The 22,762-nt window shown below is 44.8% G+C and overlaps 1 protein-coding gene across 1 annotated transcript in view; it reads right to left on the bottom strand.

Moving 5' to 3' along the window:
• LOC135510322 (trithorax group protein osa-like) overlaps positions 1-22,336 on the bottom strand; it is a 157,986-nt gene extending 135,650 nt beyond the window's left edge. Inside the window, exon 1 of the mRNA XM_064931158.1 lies at positions 21,952-22,336. Within this exon, the coding sequence (XP_064787230.1) occupies positions 21,952-22,005 (54 nt within the window). The 5' untranslated portion in view covers positions 22,006-22,336. The remainder of the gene's footprint in view (positions 1-21,951) is intronic.
• Positions 22,337-22,762: the final 426 nt, after the last annotated feature.

Genomic DNA, 22,762 nt, shown 5'->3' with positions numbered 1-22,762 from the left:
CAGCTGGTCCTGAGGCTGAGTTCACAAACCTGTTCTACTAACATACTGAAGCCTCAGTCCCCTCATCCAGCTGGTCCTGGGGCTGAGTTCACAAACCTGTTCTACTAACATACTGAAGCCTCAGTCCCCTCATCCAGCTGGTCCTGGGGCTGAGTTCACAAACCTGTTCTACTAACACACTGAAGCCTCAGGACCAGAACATCCAATCAATCAGAATAAAACACATTACAACACAGTCAAAACAAAACTACATTGCTTATTGGGAAACACAAACACAAAGGACAATGCACTGCAATCTGGCCCTACATCAACAGTACACCGTGGCTAAATATTTGACCATTGTTACTGATCAAAACCTTAGAAAAGGCTCAGTGAGCACAGCCTTGCCATTGAGAAGGGTAGACACAGGAAAACCTGGCTCCCAGCAGAACCTGAGACGGAGCTGCATTTTTAAAACAATTAGAGAGTGTCATTTTCCCAAATTTGAAACCCTTTTCAAGATGTCAAAGACCTCTCTGATAGGAATAGGCTACCCGTCCTGTTGGGGAAGGATGCAGAGAGCTGTGGGTTGTCAGCACACTACATTGCTGCCTGCCATAAGTTGAGCGACAGTGTCTGACAGAACAATCAACCTGCACATGTCCTCTACTGTATACTTATTGTTATTGTTGAATGTTTGGTTATTTTGACCCTTGCCTATTGTTGCTACTGTTGTCACGTTGACAATTTTGATTCTCATTTTTTTCCCATATTGTAAATAGAAAAAATAAGCTCTGGCAACATGTACATTGTTACGTCATGCCTATAAAGCAAGTTGAATTGAATTGAGAATTGAATTGAGAATTGAGAGAGAGAGAGAGAGAGAGAGAGAGAGAGAGAGAGAGAGAGGGGGGATAGAGATCGAGAGAGAGAGAGAGAGAGAGAGAGAGAGAGAGAGAGAGAGACAGAAAGGGAGAGAGAGAGAGAGAAAGATGGACAGAGAGACAGAGAGAGAGTGAGAGAGAGAGAGAGAGAGAGAGGGAGAGACAGAGAGAGAGAGAGACAGAGGGAGAGAGAGAGAGAGAGAGAGAGAAAGAGAGAGGGGGGGAGAGACAGAAAGAGAGAGAGACAGACAGAGGGAGAGAGAGAGAGAGAGAAAGAGAGAGAGGGGGGGGAGAGACAGAAAGAGAGAGAGACAGAGAGACAAACAGAGTACAATCCATATTTATGCTTGTTTATTTTCCCTTGTGTACCCTTAACCATTTGTACATCGTTACAACACTGTATAATATGACATTTGTAATTCTGTATGTGCAATGTTTACTGTTAACTTTTGTTTATTTCACTTTTGTATACAGTATTATCTACCTCACTTGCTTTGGCAATGTTAACAGATGTTTCCCATGCCAATAAAGCCCAATGAATTGAATTGAATTGAGAGAGGGAGAGAGAGAGACAGAGAGAGAGAGAGAGAGAGAGATACAGAGAGAGAGACAGCACGTCAGAAATCCATAGACTAACCACTTCTGGGAAAATTGGAAAACACTAAACAAACAAAAACACGAAGAATTATCTATCCAAAACGGAGATGTATGGGTAAACCACTTCTCCAATATATTTGGCTCTATAACAAAGAATAAAGAGCAAAAACATATACATGATCAAATACAAATCTTAGAATCAACTATTAAAGACTACCAGAACCCACTGAATTCTCCAATTACCTTGAACGAGTTACAGGACAAAATAAAAACCCTCCAACCCAAAAAGGCCTGTGGTGTTGATGGTATCCTCAATGAAATAATCAAATATACAGACAACAAATCCAATTGCCTATACTAAAACTCTTTAACATCATCCTTAGCTCTGGCATCTTCCCCAATATTTGGAACCAAGGACTGATCACCCCAATCCACAAAAGTGGAGACAAATTTGACCCCAATAACTACCGTGGAATATGCGTCAACAGTAACCTTGGGAAAATCCTCTGCATTATCATTAACAGCAGACTCGTACATTTCCTCAACAAAAACAATGTACTGAGCAAATGTCAAATTGGCTTTTTACCAAATTACCGTACAACAGACCATGTATTCACCTTGCACACCCTAATTAACAAACAAACAAACCAAAACAAAGGCAGTCTTCTCATGCTTTGTTGATTTCAAAAAAGCCTTTGACTCAATTTGGCGTGAGGGTCTGCTATACAAACTGATGGAAAGTGGTGTTGGGGGTAAAACTTACGACATCATAAAATCCATGTACACAAACAACAAGTGTGCGGTTAAAATTGGCAAAAAACACACACATTTCTTCCCACAGGGCCGTGGGGTGAGACAGGGATGCAGCTTAAGCACCACCCTCTTCAACATATATATCAACGAATTGGCGCGGGCACTAGAAAGGTCTGCAGCATCCAGCCTCACCCTGCTAGAATCTGAAGTCAAATATCTACTGTTTGCTGATGATCTGGTGCTTCTGTCAGCAACCAAGGAAGGCCTACAGCAGCACCTAGATATTCTGCACAGATCCTGTCAGACCTGGACCCTGACAGTAAATCTCAGTAAGACCAAAATGGTGTTCCAAAAAAGGTCCAGTCGCCAGGGCCACAAATACAAATTCCATCTAGACACTGTTGCCCTAGAGCACACAAAAAACTATACATACCTTGGCCTAAACATCAGCGCCACAGGTAACTTCCACAAAGCTGTGAACTATCTGAGAGACAAGGCAAGAAGGGCATTCTATGTCATCAAAAGGAACATAAATTTCAAGATACCAATCAGGATCTGGCTAAAAATACTTGAATCAGTTATAGAACCAATTGCCCTTTAAGGTTGTGAGATCTGGGGTCCGCTCACCAACCAAGACTTCACAAAATGGGACAAACACCAAATTGAGACTCTGCATACAGAATTCTGCGAAAAATATCCTCCGTGTACAACGTAGAACACCAAATAATGCATGCAGAGCAGAATTAGGCCGATACCCGCTAATTATCAAAATCCAGAAAGGAGCTGTGAAATTCTACAACCACCTAAAAGGAAGCGATTCCCAAACCTTCCATAACAAAGCCATCACATACAGAGAGATGAAAATGGAGAAGAGTCCCCTAAGCAAGCTGGTCCTGGGGCTCTGTTCACAAACACAAACACACCCCACAGAGCCCCAGGACAGCAGCACAATTAGACCCAACCAAATCATGAGAAAACAAAAAGATCATTTCTTGACACATTGGAAAGAATTAACAAAAAAACAGAGCAAACTAGAATGCTATTTGGCCCTAGAGAGTACACAGTGGCAGAATACCTGTCCACTGTGACTGACCCAAACTTAAGGAAAGCTTTGAATATGTACAGACTTAGTGAGCATAGCCTTGCTATTGAGAAAGGCCACCGTAGGCAGACATGGCTCGCAAGAGAAGACAGGCTGTGTGCACACTGCCCACAAAATGAGGTGGAAACTGAGCTGCACTTCCTAACCTCCTGTCAAATGTATGACCATATTAGAGACACATATTTCCCTCAGATTACACAGATCCACAAAGAATTTGAAAACAAATTACATTTTGATAAACTCTCATATCTACTGGGTGAAATACCACAGTGTGCATCACAGCAGCAAGATTTGTGACCTGTTGCCACAAGAAAAGGGCAACCAGTGAAGAACAAACACCATTGTAAATACAACCCATATTTATGCTTATTCATTTTCCCTTGTGTTCTTTAAACATTTGTACATTGTTACAACACTGTATATATATATATATATATATATATATATATATAATATGACATCTGTAATGTCTTTATTGTTTTGAAATTTCTGTATGTGTAATGTTTACTGTTAATTTGTATTGTTTATTTTGTATATTATCTACCTCACTTGCTTTGGCAATGTTAACACATGTTTCCCATGCCAATAAAGCCCCTTGAATTGAATTGACAGACAGAGAGAGATACACAGAGAGAGAGAGAGCGAGAGAGAGAGAGAGAGAGAGAGAGAGGGGGGGGGTAGAAAGAGAGAGAGAGATCTGTTTTGTTCTCTATCTGGTATAGGAATGAACTAGCCTCAGGGCTATTAAAACACACACACCATTCCTATCATTGTATTTGAAAGCAGCAGGATCTATAAATACTGTGTACAGTGTCTTTGTTTATAAATAAATTAATAAATCAAATGTCTCCCCATCCATCCCTATCTACACATTAATAATGTACAGCTCTTCCATTTGGATAGACCTCAGAGAGATCACCCTGGAGACACACACACACACCCACACACACCTCTATTCCTTCCCTATTTCTCTCCTTCTTCATTCTTTTGATCTTTCTATTATTGTCTGTTACCATTCTCACTGCAGAGTTTCATCACAGCCCTGTAACACTGGAATTAAACACACACACACACACACACACACACACACACACACACACACACACACACACACACACACACACACACACACGGTTTTAATTTATGCTCTTGTTCTTTTGTATGTAGTGTTCAGTGTATTAAAGTTGCCATGGTTACCACGTACCACGCTGCACTTTGGTCTCCTCCTTCTTCCTCAGACCAACATCGTTACATCTGAATACTTACTCAACGAATACAGTGGCAAGAAAAAGTATGTGAACCCTTTGGAATTACCTGGATTTCTGTATAAAATTTGATCTGATCATCTAAGTCACAACAATAGACAAAACACAGTCTGCCTACACTAATGACACCCAAACAAATATACGTTTTCATGTCTTTATGGAACACACCGTGTAAACATTCACAGTGCAGGGTGGGAAAAGATTGTGAACTCCTGGATAGAATAAAAGTTGACCCTCCTTTGGCAGCAATAACCTCAACCAAACCTTTTCTGTAGTTGTGGATCAGACCTGCACAACGGTCAGGAGGAATTTTGGACCATTCCTCTTTACAAAACTGTTTCAGTTCAGCAATATTCTTGGGATGTCTGGTGTGAACTGCTCTCGAGGTCATGCCACAGCATTTATATTCTTATATATAAGAATATAATGTCTGCCATATATTCTTCTGTTGAAGCCATTTTGTTGATTTACTTCTATGTTTTGGGTCGTTGTCCTGTTGCATCACCCAACTTTTGTTGAGCTTCAAATGGCAGACAGCCTAACATACTTTTTGCCACTTTATACTTTAGTTATTTCATTTTTACTAATTTATTTTACTTTAGAGTATTTCGTAAAGATCAATTACAAGATCAATTACAACTAAACCTACTTCAATCTCACTTTGTAACGCAACAAAATGTGGAAACATTCAAGGGGGTGAAAATTTCTGATGCCCACTCAGACTAGCTACATTTAGCTAGCGAGCTAACTAGCGATTAGCATTAGCACAATTTATTTTAGCCACAACTTGCAAAGAAAAGACAAGCGAGCTGTTTGGAGATATAAGATACACAAAGGAACAGTGTAATTTTAGAACGCTTGTTGGTTTATATTAAGAAGCAAAGTGGAAAGCAGCATTGTTGTCTCCATGCAGACTGTCACTGTGAGGGAAAAACAAGTGGTTATGACCCATTGAGTGACGGGGCTGGCTGGGTGTGAAAGGAGAAAGGGAGAGAGAAGAATGACTCAAGTAGCAAACGGAGGAAACTATAAAAAGGGACACGCGACGGAGTGGCATAACAACATTTAACAAACCACACATTGAAATACCGTTGTACAAGGTCAAGTACAAACAAAAACCGGTCTGTGCTTCAATAACGGAGTATAATATTATGCGGTACACTGCCAGTCCTAGTGTGTGTGTGTCCTATTTGTTGTTAATCCCTAGGCAACACTCTTATTTCCAGCATGGTTGTCTGATAGTCAGACTGACGCACTTGCTCTCTCTCTCTCTCTCTCTCTCTCTCTCTCTCTCTCTCTGTGTGTCTCTCTGTCGCTCTCTCTGTGTCTCTCTGTCGCTCTCTCTCTCCCTCCCTCTCTCTGTCTCCCTCCCTCTCTCTGTCTCTCCCACCCTCTCTCTGTCTCTCCCTCCCTCTCTCTGTCTCTCCCTCCCTCTCTGTCTCTCCTCTCTCTCTCTCTGTATCTCCCTCCCTCCCTCTCTCTGTCTCTCCCTCCCTCTCTCTCTCTGTCTCTCCCTCCCCCTCTCTGTCTCTCCCTCCCTCTCTCTGTCTCTCCCACCCTCTCTCTCTCTCTCTCTGTCTCTCTTCCTCTCTCGCTCTCTCTCTGTCGCTCTCTGTCGCTCTCTCTCTCTCTCTCTCTCTCTCTCTCTCTGTCTCTCGATCCTCTCTCTATGTCTCTCCCACCCTCCCTCTCTATCTACCTCCCTCTCTCTGTCTCTCCCTCCCTCTCTCTGTCTCTCCCTCCCTCTCTGTCTCTCCCTCCCTCTCTCTGTCTCTCCCTCCCCCTCTCTCCCTCTCTCTCTGTCTCTCCTTCCCTCTCTCTCTGTCTCTCCTTCCCTCTCTCTCTCTCTCTCTCTCTGTGTCTCCCTCCCTCTCTCTCTATGTCTCTCCCTCCCTCTCTCCCTCCCTCTGTCTCCCCCTCCCTCTCTCTGTCTCTCCCTCCCTCTCTCTGTCTCTCCTTCCCTGTCTCTCTCTCTCTGTCTCTCCTTCCCTCTCTCCCTCCCTCTCTCTGTCTCTCCCTCCCCCTCTCTGTCTCGCCCTCCCCCTCTCTGTCTCTCCCTCCCTCTCTCTGTCTCTCCCTCCCTCTCTCTGTCTCTCCCACCCTCTCTCTGTCTCTCTCTCCCTCTCTCTCTGTCTCTACCTCCCTCCTCTCTCTGTCTCTCCCACCCTCTCTCTGTCTCTCCCTCCCTCTCTCTGTCTCTCTGTCTCTCTCTGTCCCTCCCTCTCTCTGCCTCTCCCTCTCTCTCTCTGTCTCTCCCTCCCCCCCTCTCTCTCTCTGTCTCTCCCTCTCTCTCTCTCTCTCTCTCTCTGTCTCTCTTCTCCCCCTGTTTCTCTCCCTCCCCCTCTCTTTATCTCTCCCTCCCTCTCTCTGTGTCTCTCTATCCTTCCCTCCCTCTCTCTCACTCTCTCTCTGTCTGTCTCTCTCGTTCTCTCTCCCTCCCTCCCCCTCTCACTCTTACCATTCTCTTACCTCATGCTCTCTTTGTTTTTCTCTCTCTCTTCCTGTTTGTCTCTCCTTTTCTCCCTCCTCCTTCCCTCCGGTATTGGGTCATTGAACCACAGTGATAGCAGGAGCAGGAGGAGATTTCAGGAGCAAAACAGTGAGTAGCAGACTATACTAGAATGGTGGGTGTTTCTCCACGCTGGAAGACTGATCTAGTGCACTTCTTTTGAGTTCGGGAACAGAGTGCCATTTCAGACGAACCCCGAGTTTTCCCTCAACAGACTGAGCCAAAGGCAGCAGGGGGGTTAGAGGTGACCACATCTGCTCAGACCTGCTGGTTATAGCCGTTGACCCAGGCGCGTGTATGTGCCAGAGTGTTTGAATCAAGCCCACTAACTTGACCCCCCCCATCTTTCCAACACTTTCCAACACAACTGCAAAATGACAAAAGCAGTAGGCCTGCCCCACTGTCCAGTACTCTGTGGAACTAGATAAAAGCCTCATTGCCATTAAAAAAATAAATACAAATAAAAAATAACGGCCTAACTCCCGACACACACACACCAAAGACTCCCGTCCATAGTTTCACTGGTTCTCTCATAACAACTGAAAGAGAGAAGCTGGTTCTCTCATAACAACTCAGAGAGAGAAGCTGGTTCTCTCATAACAACTCAGAGAGAGAAGCTGGTTCTCTCATAACAACTGAAAGAGAGAAGCTGGTTCTCTCATAACAACTCAGAGAGAGAAGCTGGTTCTCTCATAACAACTGAAAGAGAGAAACTGGTTCTCTCAAGCACATCTCAAGGCCCCCCCATCCTCTACCCTCACCCCCTCATCCCCCTCTCCATCTCTCTTGGGGAGTCACCATATAGCACAGCATCCTCTACCCTCATCCCCCTCATCCCCCTCTCCATCTCTCTTGGAGTCACCATATGGCACAGCATCCTCTACCCTCATCCCCCTCATCCCCCTCATCCCCCTCTCCATCTCTCTTGGGGAGTCACTATATAGCACAGCATCCTCTACCCTCATCCCCCTCATCCCCCTCTCCATCTCTCTTGGAGTCACCATATGGCACATCATCCTCTACCCTCATCCCCGTCATCCCCCTCATCATCTCTCTTGGGGAGTCACTATATAGCACAGCATCCTCTACCCTCATCCCCCTCATCCCCCTCTCCATCTCTCTTGGAGTCACCATATGGCACATCATCCTCTACCCTCATCCCCCTCATCCCCCTCATCCCCCTCTCCATCTCTCTTGGGGAGTCACTATATAGCACAGCATCCTCTACCCTCATCCCCCTCATCCCCCTCTCCATCTCTCTTGGAGTCACCATATGGCACATCATCCTCTACCCTCATCCCCCTCATCCCCCTCTCCATCTCTCTTGGGGAGTCACCATATGGCACAGCAGTGGAGATCAGCAGAAATTCATCCCCCTTTTTCAACCCTTCTTTACGAGCCATTTAAAAAAGAATCATCAGCACACACACACTGCAGTTCTAAATAACAAGGCCCTTCTACATGTAGAGAGAATGTCTGTGTGGAGAGAGAGAGAAAGAGAGCACTAAGAGGTGAGGCATCAAAGACTCATAATGGCCAAGAGATTTTTCCTTTTAACAATCAAAGCCACTTCTGAGTTAAGTGTGTGTGTGTGTGTGTGTGTGTGTGTGTGTGTGTGTGTGTGTGTGTGTGTGTGTGTGTGTGTGTGTGTGTGTGTGTGTGTGTGTGTGTGTGTGTGTGTGTGTGTGTGTGTGTGTGTGTGTGTGTGTTACACTTCAGCGTTGAATTCTTTCTTGCTCTCCTAACACAATTACTCCGGTGATCTCATCGGCAGAGACTGTCGGTCAGATGAAAGAGAAGTCTTCCCCTCTTTATTCTCCCTCTCGCTGGAGTTGTTTTGGTTAACAGAACGTTCTTTTCCCGACAGTGGTGTTGTGCTCGCTCGGGTGGGTTCGGTCCAGACAGAGACTCACATTACGTTGGCTACATCCCAAATGACACCCTATTCCCTACATAGTGCACTACTTATGACCTGCGCCCATAGGGACCTTTTTAAAAGTAGTGCACTATGTAGGGAATGGGGTGTCATTTGGGAGGTAGCCTTTGACTGAAAAACCGTTGGCAACGAATGTACTCAACATACTAGATCTGAGGGAGCTCACACACACACACACACACACACACACACACACACACACACACACACACACACACTCACACACACACACACACACACACACACACACACACACACACACACACACACACACACACACACACACACACACACACACACACACACACACACACACACACACACACACACACACTCCTGGGAGGAGGACTCTGTAATAGTATACTTTAAAGTGTTTTACTTATTTGGCTGTGGATCAGTTTAAATAGAGACAAACAGAAAGATCCGGCAGCTGGGCCAGTGGGGAATGCCTATCGCCATGGGTAACGATATGGTACACCACTACAAGAAACTAGTCAGGACTGAATCCTACAACAGCCTAGTCAAGACTGTATCCTACAACAGCCTCGTCAAGACTGTATCCTACAACAGCCTAGTCAAGACTGTATCCTACAACAGCCTAGTCAAGACTGTATCCTACAACAGCCTAGTCAAGACTGTATCCTACAACAGCCTAGTCAAGACTGTATCCTACAACAGCCTAGTCAAGACTGTATCCTACAACAGCCTAGTCAAGACTGTATCCTACAACAGCCTAGTCAAGACTGTATCCTACAACAGCCTAGTCAAGACTGTATCCTACAACAGCCTAGTCAAGACTAGAGGTTGACCGATTAATTGGAATGACTGATTAATTAGGGCCGATTTCAAGTTTTCATAACAATCGAAAATCTATATTTTTTTGGCACCATTATTTAACCAGGCAAGTCAGTTAAGAACACATTCTTATTTTCAATGACGGCCTAGGAACAGTGGGTTAACTGCCTCGTTCATGGGCAGAACGGCAGATTTTCACCTTGTCTGCTCGGGGGATCCAATCTTGCAACCTTACAGTTAACTAGTCCAACGCAATAATGTCCTGTCTCTTGTTGCACTCCACAAGGAGAATAACTGCCTGTTATGCGAATGTAGTAAGCCAAGGTAAGTTGCTAGCTAGCATTAAACTTATCTTATAAAAAACAATCAATCATAATCACTAGTTAACTACACATGGTTGATGATATTACTAGATATTATCTAGTGTGTCCTGCGTTGCATATAATCTGACTGAGCATACAAGTATAAGTATTTGACTGAGCGGTGGTAGGCAGAAGCAGGCGCGTAAACATTCATTCAAACAGGACTTTCGTGCGTTTTGCCAGCAGCTCTTCGTTGTGCGTCAAGCATTGCGCTGTTTATGACTTCAAGCCCATCAACTCCCGAGATTAGGCTGGTGTAACTGAAGTGAAATGGCTGGTAAGTTAGCGCGCTAATAGCGTTTCAAACGTCACTCGCTCGCTCTGAGCCTTGGAGTGATTGTTTCCCTTGCTCTGCATGGGTAACGCTGCTTCGAGAATGGCTGTTGTCATTGTGTTCCTGGTTCAAGCCCAGGGAGGAGCGAGGAGAGGGACAGAAGCTATACTGTTACACTGGCAATACTAAAGTGCCTATAAGAACATCCAATAGTCAAAGGTTAATGAAATACAAATCGTATAGAGAGAAATAGTCCTATAATTCCTATAATAACTACAACCTAAATCTTCTTACCTGGGAATATTGAAGACTCCTGTTAAAAGGAACCACCAGCTTTCATATGTTCTTATATTCTGAGCAAGGAACTTAAACGTTAGCTTTCTTACATGGCACATATTGCACTTTTACTTTCTTCTCCAACACTATGTTTTTGCATTATTTAAACCAAATTGAACATGTTTCATTATTTATTTGAGGCTAAATTGATTTTATTGATGTATTATATTAAGTTTTATATTAAATATTATATATTAAGTTAAATATATATTATATATATATATATTATATACTATATTAAGTTAAAATAAGTGTTCATTCAGTATTGTTGTAATTGTCATTATTACAAATACATTTTAAAAAGCGGCCAATTAATCGGTATCAGCTTTTTTGGTCCCCCAATAATCGGTATCGGCTTTGAAAAATCATAATCGGTCGACCTCTAGTCAAGACTGTATCCTACAACAGCCTAGTCAAGACAGCCTACAGTGGTTGCTCCATTAAACGTTTTGTGATCATGCGGCGGGACTTAGAGGTAATTTGTCATTTAGTACAGTGCCCTGCATCACCACTTCATTGCTCCAGACCACCACAAGCGGGAGTTAGAGAACTGATTATGCTTTTGGGTCCGACTGTGTCTCCAACTGACAATGAATGGGAGACATAAACCTCAATAGAAACTGATAATTGTGCACAAATTCAGTATTACTTACTAAAAGTGTTGTTCCACTAAGGTTTTATTATTTTATTTTGGTAGGATTAGTTTACTGTAGTACTGTAGGCCACTCCCGACCAGTCATGTTGTACAGCGCCTGAGTGGCACAACGGTCATAACAATGCAAGCTGTGTTGCTACAGATGCTGGTTTAATACCTGTGGTGGGCTCGACTGGGAGTCTGTAGGGTTTTGTTTCTCTCCCTGTAAAAACAGAAATAAATCATTCTAAATAACGAACTGGCTTTATTTAAAAATTAGTAAGAATGTCTCACCCCATGTTCAAGAATGGCCTTTTTCTCGCTCATTTTACGTTATTTGAAAACAAAATCATCTCCAAAATATGATTTTTTAAACAAAGCGATTATTATTATTATTATTATTAATTTAGAATGATATAAAAGTCAGTTGGATATTCTCACTGATATATTATTAACCCTGTTATTGGCAGGGCAATATATAATGGTCATATTGGTCATGGCTCCCGAGTGATGCACAATGCTGTGATGCACACTGTGGTATTTCACCCAGTAGATATTGGAGTTTATCAATATTAGGTTTGTTTTCTAATTCTTTGTGGATCTGTGTAATTTGAGGGAAATATGTGTCTCTAATATGGTCGTATATTTGGCAGGAGGTTAGGTAGTGCAGCTCAGTTTCCACCTCATTTTGTGGGCAGTGAGCACATAGCCTGTCTTCTCCTGAGAGCCAGGTCTGCCTAATGAAGCCTTTCTCAATAGCAAGGCTATGCTCACTGAGTCTGAAAATAGTCAAAGCTTTTCTTAAGTTTGGGTCAGTCACAGTTGTCAGGTATTCTGCCGCTGTGTACTCTCTGTTTAGGGTCAGTTACAGTAGTCAGGTATTCTGCCACTGTGTACTCTCTGTTTAGGGCCAAATAGCATTCCAGTCTCTCTATACACCTAAGAGACCAATGGTCTCATGTTCAGCTGAAACGTGTGTGTGTGTGTGTGTCTGTGTGTGTGTCTGTGAATGGTTGTTTAACACCATTAGTGCGTAATGACAGAGGTCACTAGGTCAAACTGGAGAGGAGAACGTGTCGATGACACACAAACACACACACACACAGATTTTGACCCACAATGTGGGAATAGATTGTAAAATAAAGAAAGGCCTTTCTTTCAATCTATGAGGAAAAACATCAATGCTATACACTTCTTCACAGTTCTGACTAGAAGAGATATCATGGTTCTGACTAGAAGAGATATCATGGTTCTGACTAGAGGAGATATCATGGTTCTGACTAGAAGAGATATCATGGTTCTGACTAGAAGAGATATCATAGTTCTGACTAGAGGAGATATCATGGTTCTGACTAGAGGAGATATCATGGTTCTGACTAGAGGAGATATCATGGTTCTGACTAGAGGAGATATCATAGTTCTGACTAGAGGAGATATCATGGTTCTGACTAGAGGAGATATCATGGTTCTGACTAGAGGAGATATCATGGTTGTGACTAGAGGAGATATCATGGTTCTGACTAGAGGAGATATCATGGTTCTGACTAGAGGAGATATCATAGTTGTGACTAGAGGAGATATCATGGTTCTGACTAGAGGAGATATCATGGTTCTGACTAGAGGAGATATCATGGTTCTGACTAGAGGAGATATCATAGTTCTGACTAGAGGAGATATATAGTTCTGACTAGAGAAGATATCATGGTTCTGACTAGAGGAGATATCATGGTTCTGACTAGAGGAGATATCATAGTTCTGACTAGAGGAGATATCATGGTTCTGACTAGAGGAGATATCATGGTTCTGATGAGAAGAGATATCATGGTTCTGACTAGAGGAGATATCATAGTTCTGACTAGAGGAGATATCATGGTTCTGATGAGAAGAGATATCATGGTTCTGACTAGAAGATATATTATGGGCACATTTTTGTGTCTGTTTCTATGCATTCCTAGGTCCATTCTCAAACTCCACTTCACCCTGCCGCATTCAGCATTCCAATCCGTTAGATCACAAATTGCATCATTGGCCCACCATGCATCTGTCTGGTTTGTGCACATACTCTGGTTATCTCCCAAATGGCACCTTATTCTCTACCTCGTGCACTACTTTAGATAATGGCCCATAGGGTTCCAAGTAGTGCACCATGCAGGGACTAGGTTGCCATTTGGGAAATGTCCTCTGAATCCTGAGTCTGGAACTACATACAAGCTGTTATCCTTTCCTCTATAGACCTAATTAGAGACAGAGAGTTGAGAAAGACAGAGAGAGACAGAGAGAGACACAGAGAGACACAGAGAGAGACAGAGAGAGACACAGAGAAAGACAGAGAGAGACACACAGAGAGACACACAGAGAGAGAGAGAGAGAGAGAGAGACAGAGAGAGACAGAGAGAGACACAGAGAGAGAGACAGAGAGACACAGAGAGAGAGACAGAGAGAGAGAGAGAAAGAGAGAGACAGAGAGAGACAGAGAGAGAGAGAGAGAGAGAGAGAGAGACAGAGAGAGAGAGAGAGAGAGAGAGAGAGAGAGAGACAGAGAGAGACAGAGAGAGACACAGAGAAAGAGACAGAGCGACACAGAGAGAGAGAAAGAGAGAGAGAGAGAGAGACAGAGAGAGACAGAGAGAGAGAGAGACAGAGAGAGAGAGAGAGAGAGAGAGAGAGAGAGAGACAAAGAGACAGAGAGACAGAGAGACACAGAGAGAGAGACAGAGAGAGAGAGAGAGAGAGAGAGAGAGAGAGAGAGAGAGAGAGACAGAGAGAGAGACAGAGAGACACAGAGAGAGAGACAGAGAGAGACAGAGAGAGACACAGAGAAAGAGACAGAGAGACACAGAGAGAGACAGAGAGAGAGAGAGAGAGAGAGAGAGAGAGAGAGAGAGAGACAGAGAGAGACAGAGAGAGAGAGACAGAGAGAGAGAGAGAGAGAGAGAGAGAGAGAGAGACAAAGAGACAGAGAGACAGAGAGACAGAGAGACAAAGAGACAAAGAGACAAAGAGACAGAGACAGAGAGAAGAAGGAGAAGTACAGATCAAGGTTGGGTTCTAAAAAATGTCAGAAACTTTGAACATCCCACGGAGCATCATTAAATCCATTATTAAAAAATGGAAAGAATATGGCACCACAACAAACCTGCCATGAGGGCCGCCCACCAAAACTTACGGACCAGGCAAGGAGGGCATTGATCAGAGAGGCAACACAGAGACTAAAGATAACCCTGAAGGAGCTTGGAGATTTGAGTATCTGTCCATAGGACCACTTGAAGCCGTACACTCCACAGAGCTGGGCTTTACAGAAGAGTGGCCAGAAAAAAAGCCATTGCTTAAAAAAGAAAATAAGCAAACACGTTTGGTGTTTGCCAAAAGGCATGTGAGAGACTCCCCACGTGTATGGAAGAAGGTACTCTGGTCAGATGAGATTAAAATTGAGCTTTTCGCCATCAAGGAAAATGCTATGTCTGGCGCAAACCCAACACCTCATCACCCAGAGAACACCATCCCCACAGTGAAGCATGGTGGTGGCAACATCATGCTGTGGGGATGTTTTTCATTGGCAGGGACTGGAAAACTGGTCAGAATTGAAGGAATGATGGATGGCGCTAAATACAGGGACATTTCAGTCTTCCAGAGATTTGAGACTGGGACGGAGGCTCACCTTCCAGCAGGACAATGACCCCAAGCATACTGCTAAAGCAACACTCGAGTGGTTTAAGGGGGAACATTTAAATGTCTTGGAATGGCCTAGTCAAAGCCCAGACCTCAATCCAATTGAGAATATGTGGGATGACTTAAAGATTGCTGTACACCAGCAGGAACCCATCCAACTTCAAGGAGCTGGAGCAGTTTTGCCTTGAAGAATGGGCAAAAATCCCAGTGGCAAGATGTGCCAAGCTTATAGAGACATACCCCAAGAGACTTGCAGCTGTAATTGCTGCAAATGGTGGCTCTACAAAGTATTGACTTTGGGGGGTGATTAGTTAAGCATGCTCAAGTTTAGTTTTTTTTGCCAGATTTCTTATTTGTTTCACAATAAAAAATATTTTGCATCTTCAAAGTGATAGGTATGTTGTGTAAATCCCATTATACAAACATCCCAAAAATCTATTTTAATTCCAGGTTGTAAGACAACAAAATAGGAAAAATGCCAAGGGGGGTGAATACTTTCGCAAGCCACTGTAACTCTAATGAACTTATTTTCCACAGCAGAGGTAACTCTGGGTCTTCCTTTCCTGTAGTGGTCCTCATGAGAGCCAGTTTCATCATACCACAGCAGAGGTAACTCTGATCTTCCTGTCCTGTGGTGGTCCCCATGAGAGACAGTTTCATCATACCACAGCAGAGGTAACTCTGGGTCTTCCTTTCCTGTGGTGGTCCTCATGAGAGCCAGTTTCATCATACCACAGCAGAGGTAACTCTGGGTCTTCCTTTCTTGTGGCGGTCCTCATGAGAGACAGTTTCATCATACCACAGCAGAGGTAACTCTGGGTCTTCCTTTCCTGTGGTGGTCCTCATGAGAGACAGTTTCATCATACCACAGCAGAGGTAACTCTGGGTCTTCCTTTCCTGTGGTGGTCCTCATGAGAGACAGTTTCATCATACCACAGCAGAGGTAACTCTGGGTCTTCCTTTCCTGTGGTGGTCCTCATGAGAGCCAGTTTCATCATACCACAGCAGAGGTAACTCTGGGTCTTCCTTTCTTGTGGCGGTCCTCATGAGAGACAGTTTCATCATACCACAGCAGAGGTAACTCTGATCTTCCTGTCCTGTGGTGGTCCTCATGAGAGACAGTTTCATCATACCACAGCAGAGGTAACTCTGATCTTCCTGTCCTGTGGTGGTCCTCATGAGAGACAGTTTCATCATACCACAGCAGAGGTAACTCTGGGTCTTCCTTTCCTGTAGTGGTCCTCATGAGAGACAGTTTCATCATACCACAGCAGAGGTAACTCTGCGTCTTCCTGTCCTGTGGCGGTCCTCATGAGAGACAGTTTCATCATACCACAGCAGAGGTAACTCTGGGTCTTCCTTTCCTGTAGTGGTCCTCATGAGAGACAGTTTCATCATACCACAGCAGAGGTAACTCTGGGTCTTCCTGTCCTGTGGAGGTCCTCATGAGAGACAGTTTCATCATACCACAGCAGAGGTAACTCTGGGTCTTCCTTTCTTGTGGCGGTCCTCATGAGAGACAGTTTCATCATACCACAGCAGAGGTAACTCTGGGTCTTCCTTTCCTGTGGTGGTCCTCATGAGAGACAGTTTCATCATACCACAGCAGAGGTAACTCTGGGTCTTCCTTTCCTGTGGTGGTCCTCATGAGAGACAGTTTCATCATACCACAGCAGAGGTAACTCTGGGTCTTCCTTTCCTGTGGTGGTCCTCATGAGAGCCAGTTTCATCATACCACAGCAGAGGTAACTCTGGGTCTTCCTTTCTTGTGGCGGTCCTCATGAGAGACAGTTTCATCATACCACAGCAGAGGTAACTCTGGGTCTTCCTTTCTTGTGGAGGTCCTCATGAGAGACAGTTTCATCATACCACAGCAGAGGTAACTCTGCGTCTTCCTTTCCTGTGGCGGTCCTCATGAGAGACAGTTTCATCATACCACAGCAGAGGTAACTCTGGGTCTTCCTTTCCTGTAGTGGTCCTCATGAGAGACAGTTTCATCATACCACAGCAGAGGTAACTCTGGGTCTTCCTTTCCTGTGGCGGTCCTCATGAGAGACAGTTTCATCATACCACAGCAGAGGTAACTCTGGGTCTTCCTTTCCTGTGGTGGTCCTCATGAGAGACAGTTTCATCATACCACAGCAGAGGTAACTCTGGGTCTTCCTTTCCTGTGGTGGTCCTCATGAGAGCCAGTTTCATCATACCACAGCAGAGGTAACTCTGGGTCTTCCTTTCCTGTAGTGGTCCTCATGAGAGACAGTTTCATCATACCACAGCAGAGGTAACTCTGATCTTCCTGTCCTGTGGTGGTCCCCATGAGAGACAGTTTCATCATACCACAGCAGAGGTAACTCTGGGTCTTCCTGTCCTGTGGTGGTCCTCATGAGAGACAGTTTCATCATACCACAGCAGAGGTAACTCTGGGTCTTCCTTTCCTGTAGTGGTCCTCATGAGAGCCAGTTTCATCATACCACAGCAGAGGTAACTCTGGGTCTTCCTTTCCTGTAGTGGTCCTCATGAGAGCCAGTTTCATCATACCACAGCAGAGGTAACTCTGGGTCTTCCTTTCCTGTAGTGGTCCTCATGAGAGCCAGTTTCATCATACCACAGCAGAGGTAACTCTGATCTTCCTGTCCTGTGGCGGTCCCCATGAGAGACAGTTTCATCATAGTGCTTGATGGTTTTTGCGACGGCACTTGAAGAAACTTTCAAAGTTCCTTCAATTTCCCGGATTGACTGACCTTCATGTCTTAAAGTAATGATGGGCTGTTGTTTCTCGTTGCTTATTTGAGCTGTTCTTGCCATAATATGGACTTGGTATTTTACCAAATAGGGCTATTTTCTGTAAAACATCCCTACCTTGTCACAGCACAACTGATTGGCTCAAACGCATTAAGATGGAAAGAAATTCCACAAATTAACTTTTACCAGCCTGTTAACTGAAATGCATTCCAGGTGACTACCTCATGAGGCTGGTTGAGAGAATGCCAAGAGTGCGCAAAGCTGTCATCAAGGCAAAGGGTGGCTACTTTGATATTTTGATGGCTACTACAGGATTCCATGTGTTATTTCATAATGTCGATGTCTTCACTATTATTTTACAATGTAGAAAATAGTACAAATAAAGAAAAACCCTGGAATGAGTAGGTGTGTCCAAACGTTTGACTGGTCCTGTATGTTTCCCATGCCAATCAAGCCCCTTGAATTGAAATTGAGAGAGAAGTGGGGGACATGGTCACAAGGGAAAGACTGGGCAATCAAGTAACAAGGGAAAATAACTAGCCTAGACTATCTATTCTGTGTGAAGCCAAGTAGCGAGAGAGCCAGAGAGAGGAGAGAGAGAGGAGAGAGAAAGAGGAGAGAGAAAGAGGAGAGAGAGCCAGAGAGAGAGGAGAGAGAAAGAGGAGAGAGAAAGAGGAGAGAGAGAGAGAGAGGAGAGAGAGAGAGGAGGGAGGAGAGAGAAAGAGGAGAGAGAGAGAGAGAGAGGAGAGAGAGAGAGGAGAGAGAGCCAGAGAGAGGAGAAAGAAAGAGGAGAGAGAGCCAGAGAGAGGAGAGAGAAAGAGGAGAGAGAAGAGAGAGAGGGGAGAGAGAGAGAGAGGAGAGAGAGAGAGGAGAGAGAAAGAGGAGAGAGAGCCAGAGAGAGGAGAGAGAAAGAGGAGAGAGAAAGAGGAGAGAGAGCCAGAGAGAGGAGAGAGAAGAGAGAGAGAGGAGAGAGAAAGAGGAGAGAGAAAGAGGAGAGAGAGCGAGAGAAAGAGGAGAGAGAAGAGAGAGAGGAGAGAGAGAGAGGAGAGAGAAAGAGGAGAAAGAAAGAGGAGAGAGAGCCAGAGAGAGGAGAGAGAAAGAGGAGAGAGAAGAGAGAGAGAGCCAGAGAGAGAGAGAAAGAGGAGAGAGAAGAGAGAGAGAGGAGAGAGAGGAGAGAGAAAGAGGAGAGAGAAAGAGGAGAGAGAGCGAGAGAAAGAGGAGAGAGAAGAGAGAGAGAGGAGAGAGAGAGAGAGGAGAGAGAAAGAGGAGAGAGAAAGAGGAGAGAGCGAGAGAAAGAGGAGAGAGAAGAGAGAGAGGAGAGAGAGAGAGAGAAAGAGGAGAGAGAAAGAGGAGAGAGAGCGAGAGAAAGAGAGATAAGAGAGAGAGGAGAGAGAGAGAGAGAGAGGAGAGAGAAAGAGGAGAGAGAAAGAGGAGAGAGAGCGAGAGAAAGAGGAGAGAGAAGAGAGAGAGAGGAGAGAGAGAGAGAGGAGAGAGAAAGAGGAGAGAGAAAGAGGAGAGAGAGCGAGAGAAAAGAGAGAGAGAAGAGAGAAGAGAGAGAGAGAGAGAGAGAGAGGGGGAGAGAGAGAGGAGAGAGAAAGAGGAGAGAGAAAGAGGAGAGAGAGTGAGAGAAAGAGGAGAGAGAAGAGAGAGAGAGGAGAGAGAGAGAGAGGAGAGAGAGAGAGAGAGAGAGGAGAGAGAAAGAGGAGAGAGAAAGAGGAGAGAGAGAAAGAGAAAGAGGAGAGAGAAGAGAGAGAGAGAGAGAGAGAGAGAGAGAGAGAGAGAGAGAGAGAGAGAGAGAGAGAGGAGAGAGAGAGAGTGAGCTGTGGTGGCATAGTCTCTTAAATCACCATTATAACTGCTTGCTTTCATTTCACCATTTAGTTTAATTGAGCAGAAACCATCATTGATCCGTCCAATGGCACAAAAATGGAACGTCAGCATGTTTTGATAACTAATCAAGAGAAATAACCCTTACCACAGCACAAAGACGGTGTCTCAATCATATCTCCTTTCTCCCTCAAGTGTTCAATTCATGGATGTAAAAGGAAAGGACTGGTAAAATGTCTCTTTATCCCAGGCCGACACCAGTCCAATGCTTTTACATTTGTGCCGGGGTAGTGAACGAGTGCACACTTCAGGAAGAAGGAGAAATGATTGGGACACAACCTAGAATCAAATTCAGACGTTGTGATAGACATCAGTATCTGAAGCCACTGGGGAATTGAGCCAGTTGAACTCCAGGTCAAGAATAGCTCTTGGGTTAGGCCTAGGTGCTGTGTCGTAGCTCTCCCTGGACACACACGGACACACACACACGGACACACACACACACACACACACAAAGCTGATGGATGACAGGGCGTGTGTTTAATCTCATTGTGTATTCTAGCAGCCGCCTTTAATCCCCCGCTCAGCCAGTCACATTGTGTCCCAAATCGCACCCTATTTAGGGCACTACCTTTGACCAGGGCCCTTAGGGAATAGGGTACCATTCGGGACACAATGGTAGCTAGCCGCTTGTCTAAAACCATAAACTATGTATCTCCTCTATTTCCTAGGATATATGTCCCCCTCTCTCTCATACACACACCATTTATCTGTGTCAATGTGTTATCATACGAAGCCATCAAGCAACCATCAATCTGATCTGGCGCATAACATCGTTTTCCACCCTCCAATCCACATTATTGTTTCAAAAAACCACGTGACACAGAGAGCGAGAGAGAGCACGAGAGCGAGAGACACACACATTAGCATTATCATTAATAGGCTATAGTAGCCCTGTAGCGTAATATTAAAATAGCCTCTCCTACACCAAAGCAACGCTCTGAGCTGCTCTTTTGTTACAGACCCGTAGCACGCTGACTGCCAGGCCGATTCAGAAGCCATATAAATGGGATTTAATTCCTACAAGGAGACCACATGCTGGTGTTCGGGAGAGAGAGGCAGGGGCTTGACTTTTACGGGGGGAGAGAGAGAGAGAGAGAGAGAGAGAGAGAGAGAGAGAGAGAGAGAGAGAGAGAGAGAGAGAGAGAGAGAGAGAGAGAGAGAGAGAGAGGACAGGGACACGGGAGTTTAGCCTAGACTGTGTTTGCGATCGCTCGCTGCTCAGTGCGTTCAGCCAAGCATGAGAACACAAAAGGTTGTTTCCTTCAAAAGAGGAAGAAGCCTTTTCAGAGGTGCTGGAACCGAGCAGCAAGAGCAGTCAGACACAGCAGACCCGTCCGTGTAGAGTTGTTATAGTAACGTAATGTATATGCTATTATGCTATTATTTCTAGTGTATTGAATTAAATCGGTACAAGTAGCGAGTCGCCCGCGGTCCTCGCTCTCCCCACACGCTCTAGTTCTGAAATTGTTATGTTGTTGCAATTTTAACGCAAACCCGAGAAACCACAACATCCGATAATATTAGGCTATAGTCTAGTCACAGAATTTCCACAGAATTATAGGCTACAGAGCGTCTGGTGTTTCGTGCGCGTAGGGGAGACACATACCTAGGATAAGGGTTCATCTTTACTGTAGGCTCATGTTCAGGCTTTCCATATAGCCTCTGAAGCCTCACCAATAGCCGTTTAATCTCTGTGGTCACTAGGAGATCAATCCGGTCTAACCAAATGTAGGCGAGTGATTTCATTTCTATGTCAGTGCGCTCACAGTGTGTCACAAAACACACAGAGACAGCGAGAGAGGCAAGCAGTCTCTTTAACTTTGGCTATTATAAATGCCATCACTGAATAGCCTAAACACCTTTTTAATTAAACAGCAACATATGGACACACGCATTCACACACACACACACACACTGCATGCTGCACTGTACAGCTCGCAAATTGAGCATTTCAATGTACTTGTGCATGTGACAAATAAAACGGGAAACTATAGTCTCGCTACAAGAAAGGAATCTGGGCATCATGTGTAGTAAATAGCCTCTCCCATCAATTAATTAACATTAACCACTATCACTCACTCACGCACACTGACTGACTGACTGCCTGCCTGAATGACTGCACATTAGGCTACACAGACAGACGCTCTCGAGCCTCTCACCGCAGCCAGTTCAAATTAGCGCTCGTGCTCATGAGAAGGATAGAATGAAACGGTGGGTAACTTACTACGGGCTCCATGCGAGGTGTGTCGACTGGTAACCGCGGAGACACCATTAGCATCTTGGAGATAAGGTGGACAGCGGCGACGGTCCCGTTAAATCCACTTTGCTGTTCGGTATATCAGTCCACTACTGCCAAAAATATCAAACCAACAAGGTTCTTAAAAAAAAAAGAACAGAAAGGTTTAAAGACAACCTTTGAGGGGGGGGGGCGATGAATGTCTCCCCACAGTCTTCTTTGTCTGGTAAATTGGTGTTGAGTACAGAAAACGACAGGTATCAAATGAAAGGGCTACTGCAGCCAAGATAAAGCTAATTGTATATTCCCTTCAAGTATCATGCAAGTTCATCGTTTCTATTGCCGTATTCGTCGTAATGATACCGAGTCTAGTATCAATCTAGTCTCGGATCCGCACTGAGTCGCCAGAGCTGCTTGCTTCCTGGCTGTGGGGGCGGGGTTAGCTTGCTGATAGGTTGATAAGCAGTACTACGTCGACGAGACGACGTTTCTCCATTCGCCTCTCTGCACTTAAAGGGGACATTCCACTTGCTGGGATCGTGTGAGAGGCCAGTTTCTGTGTGTGTGTGTGTGTGTGTGTGTGTGTGTGTGTGTGTGTGTGTGTGTGTGTGTGTGTGTGTGTGTGTGTGTGTGTGTGTGTGTGTGTGTGTGTGTGTGTGTGTGTGCCTGCGTGCGTGCGTGTGCCTGCGTGTGTGTGTCTGCGTGTGCCTGCGTGTGTGTGTCTGCGTGTGTGTGTGTGTGTGTGTTCAGATGAACGATAAAGAGAGTGACACACATATCTGCTCCAACACAAAGGGGC

Source organism: Oncorhynchus masou, chromosome 23 (assembly GCF_036934945.1).
Source record: "Oncorhynchus masou masou isolate Uvic2021 chromosome 23, UVic_Omas_1.1, whole genome shotgun sequence".
NCBI lineage: Eukaryota > Metazoa > Chordata > Actinopteri > Salmoniformes > Salmonidae > Oncorhynchus > Oncorhynchus masou.
The sequence above is the reverse complement of the archived record's forward strand: the minus strand, read 5'-3'. Positions and strand labels throughout refer to the sequence as shown.